The 10,118-nt window shown below is 32.5% G+C and overlaps 2 protein-coding genes across 2 annotated transcripts; both read left to right on the top strand.

Annotated features, from left to right (window-relative positions):
• Positions 1-3,430: 3,430 nt before the first annotated feature.
• Positions 3,431-5,362, top strand: LOC142620524 (uncharacterized). Its single transcript, XM_075793885.1, has 2 exons — positions 3,431-4,214; positions 4,911-5,362. The coding sequence occupies exons 1-2, from the start codon at positions 3,431-3,433 to the stop codon at positions 5,360-5,362; spliced, it is 1,236 nt and encodes a 411-aa protein (XP_075650000.1).
• Positions 5,363-6,409, top strand: LOC142620523 (uncharacterized). The gene is made up of 2 exons (XM_075793884.1): positions 5,363-5,921; positions 6,120-6,409. The coding sequence occupies exons 1-2, from the start codon at positions 5,363-5,365 to the stop codon at positions 6,407-6,409; spliced, it is 849 nt and encodes a 282-aa protein (XP_075649999.1).
• The last annotated feature ends 3,709 nt before the right edge of the window (positions 6,410-10,118 follow it).

The raw sequence follows: 10,118 nt of genomic DNA, 5'->3' as shown, positions 1-10,118 counted from the left end.
AAAATTTTAGTGTTTAAACAATTTACAATTATTAGCGCATGATAGATAACATTATTCTAACAGAAAAACTCCAGCATTACTTTTTTTTTATAGATTAAAAGTTCTACTTTTAAACATAATTGTCATTGAACTGTTCATGTTCTTTTTTTCCCAGTTAATTGAACTCAATATTCCTTCCAAAATTCAGAGACTAGATTCTATTTCCAGAATTCTCATAAAATAGTAGTGTCTAAATACAATATAATTTTTCCTTTTAGGGTAAAAACAGCTTCAGAAAAAATAGCAATATTCATAAATAACAACAAATCCAATTTGGGAAGTCAAAATACACATAATTCACCAAGATATATCACATGATTTTATTTTCATAATTGGTCCTGCATAAATATGGTTGCTGTTTTAAATCTGCTTTTATACTTGGAGTATTAATATCATATTATATTGTAGTATTCTGTTTAAATATATTTTATGTTCTGCATGCTTTGCTACCTTAGCGAAATTGGTGTGGGTAGAATTTTTGTAGCCCATGTGACCCAAGAGTTTAAAACTTTTTTCAACACAAACACAAAATTGTAGAGTGTAGGTTAACATTGTTAAAATAATAGAAATGCCCTTCAACACAGTGTTGTTTAGTTTTTCAGATTTGAATATTGTATTGCTCAACTACATTATTTTTGCCTTCAAACACATGAACGTATGGACATGCAAGATATGATGCAGCTAACACATGGATTAGATAAGACACGTTCAAATACTTACAAGGCTGCAAGACTATAACTGAAAGTAACTGCATAAAACAAAATGGAATTCTTAAATCAATTAGAGGATGTAGTTTAGGTTTTTGTTTTTAATATCTGCGTTCCTTTGCCTCTATAAATTAATGGTGACTATGGAAAACATGATTGATGCCTCTAAAAGCTGTGCTTGAAGTGGTGCTGACAGGAGCAGATTTCTCTCTTGGTCATCAACTGTTATCTCTACAATTTTATACGCATGGCTTTCGTTGCATCATTCCATTCTATTTGATATAGTTTTGCTTTATTATTGTCTTTACAACTGTTAATGTTGATTATAATTTCTCTAGAAGTGAACATGAGCAGAAACACAGTTAGAATATATTAGTAAATCAGTTACCTATTTATATAATCTTAATTTTTTGGCGAGTTTTTTAATTCTTGGTAATTCATGTTGACAATGACACTGATTTTGTGTTTTTGCTCATTTAATTGGTTGTCTAATATCATCCTATCTTAGCAACTCGATTCATCAAAAAGTCATGAAAATTGTTGGAACTACCTTGCATGAGATAGTTTTGTAAAAATTAAAGGGAAATTAAATCTGAACTTTCGATTTTTAATGAGTTTAAATCTGGATAAGCATAAAATCTGTGTTTTACATCTAAAATCTTCACTTTTTTACAACCAAAATCTGTCTCTACACTGCACTGTTTCAAAAAAATTTACACTGCACTGTTTTACAAAAATCTACACTGCACTGTTTTACAAAAATCTACACTACACTATTTCATTAAAATGTGCACTACACTGCACTATTTCTCTTCTATTAATGTTTCTTGGCTGAAAATTGGATTCTTACTGTTTTGCAGGTAGCGATTTAGCATTTTGATATCTGGCTTATTTGGTAATACAACTACAAAACGAGGAAAGTCAGGTATTTACCAATCTTTCCTTTACTCTGTACTGTTTATTGCATATTTATTGGTAATATGTTTGTAGAAAGAATCTGAAATTGGAATATGATTGCATATTTAAGTTTCTTGGTTATCTGAAACTTGGTTTTATATTTATGTGAATGCTATATTTTTCTTAAATTTTTTCCCCTTTCTATAACATATAACTGTTAATTTGTAATAAATGTTTTTGCTATATAGTTATATTTATAAATTAAAATTTTGTGAATGCTTTGCTTTTAGTTTATTCCCCAAGCATGGAGTCTGCTTTCTATGCAAGATTGAGACGAAGATTAATTTTATCTCAAAAGAGAAATAGAAGGGGTATGATAATGAGATATTAAAAAAATATTTTTCTTTAAAAAACTCAAAATTACTATGTAACCTAATAACTAGTATGTAACCTAGGCCAAACAAGAACAAGAGATGACGAGCCATTTGAAAGGAGTATTCGACGTAGACAATATAGCACTAATGATGAAAGCAGAAACAACGTAAGTGCTATATTTTTTAGTTCTCCCAAAAAGGTTCTAAAATTAGGAAGAAAAACTGAATTTTTGTTTTTGTTGTCATAGGAAAATTTACGGAACCATTGGATTTAGGACCTCCAACAATAGTATGTGAACATTGTGGAGCTCAACTTTGGTATGAAGAGAGAACTATAAAGTCAAAGAGGCCTACAAAACTGAAGTTTAATTTGTGTTGTTCTGAAGGAAGAGTTGAACTCCCTCTATTGAAAGAACCTCCACCATTTCTTGGAAGCTTACTCAATATTAGTAGTGATCAAAGATCAATAAACTTTCAACTAGGGATAAGAATCTACAACTCTCTCTTTGCTTTCACTTCTTTGGGGTTTGATAGATCAGTGAATAATGGTTCTGGTCGTTATGTGTTTCGTGAAAATGGTCAAACTCATCATAGAATTGGATCACTTCTTCCTGTTCATGGCCAAAAACCTAAGTATGCACAGCTTTATATTTATGAAACTGATAATGAAGTTAAAAATAGAATTGATGCAGTTATACATGAAGATGATAGAAATCATGTGGATCCAGATATTGTTATCGGGTTGATGGAAATGTTAGACCAGTGCAACGAATTGGTTAAATATTTTAGAATGGTCAAGGACAGATTTGATGAATCAGATATACATAATGTCCGAATTCGTTTAATTTGAAGTCGCAATTCTGGTAAAAGGCAATATGACTTACTTGTACTGTCTGAGATAGCTACTCTTATTGTTAGAGATTTTAATATTGAAAGTTCTGATAGAGATATTATTGTTGAGAATCGAAATTTAGGATTGCAACTTATAAGTGGGACTCATCCAAGCTTTATGGCATTGCAATATCCATTACTTTTTCCTTAAGGTGAGGATGGGTATATGCTTGGTATACCTTATAGGAATTTGAATGGGAGAAATTCTAGAAAAATGGAATCAATAACAATGAGGGAATACTATGCTTATAGGCTTCAACAATGCTTTCATGATGGCAAGACACTGTTGCTTGGTAGAAGGCTTCTTCAACAATTTATAGTGGATGCATACACTTCTATTGAAGAAGAAAGACTACAATGGGTTAGATGCAATAAAAAAAATTGAGGTCAGAGCTGTACTATGGTTTGAAAGATGCCGTTCTTCGTGGTGATACGGATCCCATTACTGTAGGCAAACGAATAGTCCTACCATCCTCATTTACTGGAAGTCCAAGGTACATGGTTCAAAATTATCAAGATGCAATGGCGATATGTAGATGGGCAGGTTACCCAGATTTATTTCTTACATTTACTTGCAATCCAAAATGGCCAGAAATCAATTATTCTTTGGAATTTATAGGAGGCCTGAAATATGAGGATCGGCTAGATATTGTAGCAAGAGTTTTTAAGATAAAATTGGATGAACTATTACATGATTTGAGGCATAAATCTCATTTTGGAAGAGTTATTGCAATTGTGTATACAATTGAATTCCAAAAAAGAGGACTCCCACATGCACATATTCTTCTATTCTTGGATCCAAAGGATAAGTGTCCAAGTCCAACAGGCATTGATGGTATCATTATGGCTGAGATACCAGATCCAGATGAGGATCCTGTTGCTAATGAAGCTATACAACAATTTATGATGCATGGGCCATGTGGATCTGCAAAACCAAAATCACCATTCATGATAAATGGTAAATGTTCAAAGCATTTTCCAAAAAGATTTTATGAAGAAACAATAATTGATGAAGAAGGCTTCCCAGTATATAGTAGGAGAAATGATGGAAAAACAATAGAGAAGAATGGAATTCTTTTGGATAACCGATATGTTGTACCATATAATGTAGATCTTTTGGTCAAGTATCAATCCCATTTGAATGTAGAATGGTGTAACAAATCTCGATCGATCAAATATTTGTTTAAATATATAAACAAGGGATCAGATAGAGCAACAGTTGTTGTAGAAGAGAATTTGCCAAATATTGGGAGTGATGGACAAGAAACCAACATTGTTGTTGATGAGACAAAATCATACTTGGATTGTAGATATATTTCAGCTTCTAAAGCATGTTGGAGAATATTTGAATTTCCAATTCAGTTTTGATATCCACCTGTTGAAAGATTAAATTTTCATTTGGAAGACGAACATCCCATCATTTATCCAGAAAATACAAGCTTGATAATGTTTTAAGTATACCCGGTATTGAAGAAATAAAGTTTACAGAATGGATGAAAACAAATGAGGCTTTTGAAGATGCTCGAGAGTTGACTTATGCTAAATTTCCTACAAAATGGGTATGGCATAGTAATGACAAGCAATGGCAAAGAAGGAAATCTAAATATTGTATTGGAAGAGTGTGTTACGCACATCCTTCAAGTCAGGGACGGAGCTATGCTTTGGCATTGGGGGGCAATGGCCCCCCCCAACTTTTTTGAAACTTTTATATATATATATATATATATATATATATATATATATATATATATATATATATATATATATATATATATATATATAGACACAAGTTTAATATTTGATTCCAAAGTATATACACTTAGCCCCTCTCCAAAATATTTACAAATTACCACATGAAACATCCAAAAAAAAAAAGAATAAAAATCGACTGACCTTCCTTTTTGCCCAATTGCCCCAAGAATAATTGAAAAACCTTAAGACAAAACCTTAAAACCAGAAAAAAAAAAAAATGATAAGCTTACATTAAGTTTGCCCCCACTAGGTTGGAAGTCTGGCTCCGTCCCTGCTTCAAGTGGAGAAAGATTTTATTTGAGAATGTTGCTTAACATTGTCAAAGGTCCAAGAAACTTTGAAGAATTAAGGACTATAAACAATGTTACTTATCCAACTTATAAGGAAGCCTGTTATGCATTTGGACTTCTTGATGATGACAAAGAATGGCATGATTCCCTAATTGAAGCTTCGAGTTGGGCCAGTGGGCAACAATTGAGTCAACTATTTGTTACAATGCTATTGTTCTGCGAAGTAACTGATCCATTAAGTCTTTGGGAATCCAACTGGAAACTAATTACAGAAGATATACTAAATAGGCAAAGGCGTATCCTCCAATTCCAAAAACTAATCTTATTAGATGACCAATTGAGAAATTATGGATTGTATGAAATTGAACAAATCCTCCAACAATATGGAAGATTACTTAGAGATTATCCATAAATGCCCCAGCCAGATATGGATCTTATTCAAAATGGGAATAGACTTATTCAAGAAGAAATGTCGTATGATGTATCAAGTTTGAAAAGAGAACATGAGAGCCTAATTTTTGGCCTAAACAATGAACAGAGAATAATCTACAATTCTATCATAGAAGTTGTTGCTACTGAAAGAGGGGGAATGTTTTTTATTTACGGACATGGTGGAACGGGTAAAACGTATCTTTATAGAACCATTTTGTCTTGTATAAGATCAAAAGGCAAAATTGCTCTTGTTGTTGCATCTTCAGGAATTGCTGCTTTGTTGCTTCCTGGTGTAAGGACTGCCCACTCAAGATTTCATATCCCAATTAATGTAAATGATGACTCTACCTGTGACATAAATCAAAGAACACAAGCAGTGGAACTTCTCTTAAAAACAAGTATTATACTTTGGGATGAAGCACCAATGGCACATAGGAATTGTTTTGAAGCTGTTGACCACACGTTACGAGATATACTACAAATTGAAGATCCTCAAAATGCTGAAAAACCATTTGGTGGTAAAGTTGTAGTTCTAGGTGGTGATTTTCAACAAAGACTTCCAGTTGTAAGAAAGGGAAGACGAGAAGATGTAGTCCAATCCTCAATTAGCAAGTCATATCTATAGAGTGATTGTCGTATCTTTAAACTCCAAACAAATATGAGACTTCTACAAAACAATCTGAGTAGAGTAGAAACATCATCTATAAAGGACTTTAGTGAGTGGATTCTTAAAATAGGTAATGGTGAATTGGGAGAAAGAGATAGGGATAACAACATTTCAATTCCAAGTGATCTGATTATCCAACCTTCAGAGAATCCTATGCAAGATATTATTGACACCACATATCCAGGTTTGGAAAATAAATACACAGATCCAAGTTACCTACAGGATAGGGCAATTCTTGCCCCTAGAAATGAAGTTGTAGAAGAACTAAATGACTACATTGTGTCATCCTTAAATGGAGAAGTACATGAATATCTAAGTTCAGATTCTATATGCAAGGCTTCTTCAAATGTTCCTGACTAAGATCTCCTGTATACCGTTGAATTTTTGAACACGTTGAGATTTCCAGGATTGCCAAACCATAAACTGACATTAAAAATAGGTTTGCCTATAATGTTGCTTAGAAACCTTAATCAAAATGAAGGTCTTTGTAATGGAACAAGACTCATTATAACAAGATTGGCTACATGGGTGATAGAAGCAGAAATCATAACTGGCACTAATATAGGCAAGCGTGTGTTCATTCCAAGAATAACATTATCTCCAAGTGATTCAAAATGGCCATTCGTTTTAAAGAGACGACAATTTCCAATTTCAGTGTGCTTTGTAATGACTATAAATAAAAGTCAGGGACAATCATTGCAACATGTTGGAGTGTATTTGCCAAAACCTTTTTTTAGTCATGGGCAATTGTACGTTGCAGTGTCTAGAGTTATAAGCATAAATGGTCTAAAATTCCTCATCATTAATGATGAGACTGAAGAAAAGTTTGAAACAAAAAATATTGTGTACAAAGAAGTTTTTACCAATCTTTGACTCAAGAAACCAACTAATAAAGGTAACATAATTTTATATATTATTTATTTTTCTGTTTATCTCCTCCAAATTTATTTAGCCACTTCGTATATGCTTACTGTTTTGTTAAATTTCATGTCTATAAGATAATTGAATACAAGCTAATTACTATTTTCTATGTTTAAAAAGCTAATTACTTTTTGCTGTCTTTGTTATACCGCTTTGTTTTGTTTTATTCTATCAAGTATCTAAATGAAAGATTGAATTTTTATGAACTTTCAAATTTATTAATCTATGCAGGTAGGGATCCAAGATGATGCAATATTCTCTCCTTAATCAACTTTCTATAGACAAACACAAAGAAAATTGGAAAGTGAAGATCAGAATATCAAGGATGTGGAATGCAATCAACTCAAAAAATAATGATATTATTAGTTTAGATATGATTTTAATCGATGAGCAGGTTTGTTTTTCTTCTATAGCTTTTACTATTGTTTGATCATTATATAAACCATGAACTCTATCTTTGTAAAATTGATGCACTTTACTTGCAGAATAATGCAATGCATGCAATCATTCGAACTAATATTGCTAAAAAGTTCAAGCCTCTTTTGCAAGAAGGAAAATTGTATGAACTTTCTTATTTTCAAGTGGTTGATGGCAATGCATTGTATAGACCAGTAGACAATAACTTCAAGACCATGTTCACATTGAAAACTAGCATTAAGGAAATAAAGGAGACTGATGTTGATATACCGCGTCATAAATTCGAATTTGTTGACTACAATAAAATACATGAACGCGTTAATAAACATGTCCAGCTATCAGGTATTCCTATATATATTATGTGTTATATTAAATTTTTTGATAATTACGCATTATATTATTGTTATATATGAAAATAATTACATACACATCTTTGTAATGCCTAGTTATCATTGCAAATGTGATTGGTGTTGGACCGATTGAGCAGCCTTGCATCAAAGGATCAAATGTCTTGATGAGAAACATTAATGTCATGATTGTAGAGTATGTCTTTTTTAAAATAAAATAAAATAATTCAATACATGCTCTTTTTTATTTTTGATAAGCCAATACATGCCCTTACATTATATGAACTTACACTATAACATTGAAAAATTTGAACAGAGGAAATGAAATAAAGCTTACACTTTGGGGATCAGTTGCAAATCAAGTTGAAGAGAGCTTCTTTACTGAAAATCCAGGGCCTTTTATCATAATAGCTACATGTTTGATTGTGAAGACTTTTAAAGGCAAGTTCATTTCTCTTTTCTATTTCTCTTTATAACCATCTTTTGAACTATATAAGAAATCATCCAATTGTTTCAAAATACAAAGTATTATGGCTGAATTATTATGTAAGCATCCAATTAAGAAGTTGTATAACTGGCAGGAAACTTAGATTTAGTTCATTGCTTTAAATACAATTTTGTATTTGTAGAACCAAATTTGTATTGGGTTTTTGTTTTTAAATGGTTTATCACATTCTATTTGCAACTAAGTTGTGTATTGTTGTTGTTGGGTTTTACAATTTTTGATATATTCAATGAGTGTTAAGGGATGTCCCAATGAGTGTGAGATTCCCCCCATCTAATCCATTCTTCTGCTTTCTATAAAAAAAAAATATTTGGAAAAACTTCTTCTTTCTAGAATGGTAGACAACAATGCTGATAAAATGTGTATAGTGAAGAAGTTTTTTGAAAACTATAATGGAAAAGGAGCAATTAAAATATATTGGAAACATGATCTAATTTAAAAAGGAAGAAAAATAAAATAGTACTATCTAGCAAGCTGGGATACTAAAAGATGTTAAACTATGTGTCAGACTTACAATCTTTAGATTCTCTTAACCACTTTTTAAACTTCACTTACCTCTGAAACTTTGATATATATATTTTTTTACTTGAGTTTTCAAAACTTCCAACTTTTCTATTAAGGTTAAACTGTGGAAACTTCAAAGTTGAACCATCCAGTCTACAGAGCTATTTGATAGTAAATATGCGTATTTTGGGGGTTAATAAAAGAGCTTTCTTGTTAGCTGCATTGTTTAGAAAAGAAACTATTAGGACATATGTGTTTCACTTATTTAGAACATATGTCATTCATTATTTATGTAATTGGCTAATCCTTTGTCAAAACGCACTTTACTTGTAATTGGGTAGATTTAGGATGAGGTTAATGCTTCAAGAAACAAGGTTTCAAGATCTAGTGTTAAAGCCATGCAAGTCTGTCCAAGAAACAAGTTTAGAAGTGCTCTTCATTAAAGCTCAACAGCTACATCTATCGAGCTTTAAGAAGCTGGTCTAGCCCCGAGGCTCGACAGCTTCTCGACAACATCTCAACACTTGTAGCTGTTGAGATTTAAGAAAAACAGATTCCTAGTTCTGTTTTGATTCTAATCCGTGGATGTGTCTTTGGGCCTTCTTTTCTCCTAACCCTAGACATATAAAAGGATTATTTTAAGGGCCGTCAAAGGGTGGCAAGTTGCACAAGCATTGAGAAATCCTTGCACAAGCATTGAGAAATCCTTGCTCATGCAAATTGTGACTTGAGATGAAGTTCTTGCCCTAATTCATCTCTCTTGTGAAGAAGTTGCTGTGTTTTTGCACTGTAGGGTTTTGTAACCAAGCATCTTCGTAATCTTCATCGTGTGGATGAATTGAAGAACTTTGCAGCCAACAATCTTCTCTAGTTGGTGATTGAAATCGTGTACTGGGATCCGCGCAATTGGTTAGTCACGTACTTGGGAGCCGTGCATCAAAAGGAGAAACTATCACTACAGAACAAGTCCAATTGGGTATTGGAGTAAGGGTTCAACTGTAGGTTGGTAAGGTACTTGGGATTTCTTTACTTGTAACCGCTTGTTGTGATAATAGTGGAGTTTCGGGAGTGGAAACCTTAAATTCACCCGGTGGGATTTTTACCATGTAGGTTTTCCTCATTTGTAAACAAATCACCGTGTCATTTGTTTTCCACTGCATACTTTAGTTTATTGGTGATTTTTTTGTGCTACCACGCATTTGCATGTTAATTTGATTAATTAATAACTTGGCTAATTAATCAATTTAATCTATCACAAGGGGTCAATACGTTTTTGGCCTATCAAGTGGCATCAGAGCAAGCACACTCTGATTAGGGTTTATCTTTGTGTGTGATCGATTGACCCCTGTTTGTCATGGATAGAGGTCAGTCTCTT

This window comes from Castanea sativa, chromosome 12 (genome assembly GCF_040712315.1).
Source record: "Castanea sativa cultivar Marrone di Chiusa Pesio chromosome 12, ASM4071231v1".
In the NCBI taxonomy this organism is placed as follows: Eukaryota; Viridiplantae; Streptophyta; class Magnoliopsida; order Fagales; family Fagaceae; genus Castanea; species Castanea sativa.
Note: the sequence above shows the minus strand (reverse complement) of the source record. Positions and strands in the feature narration are given on the sequence as shown.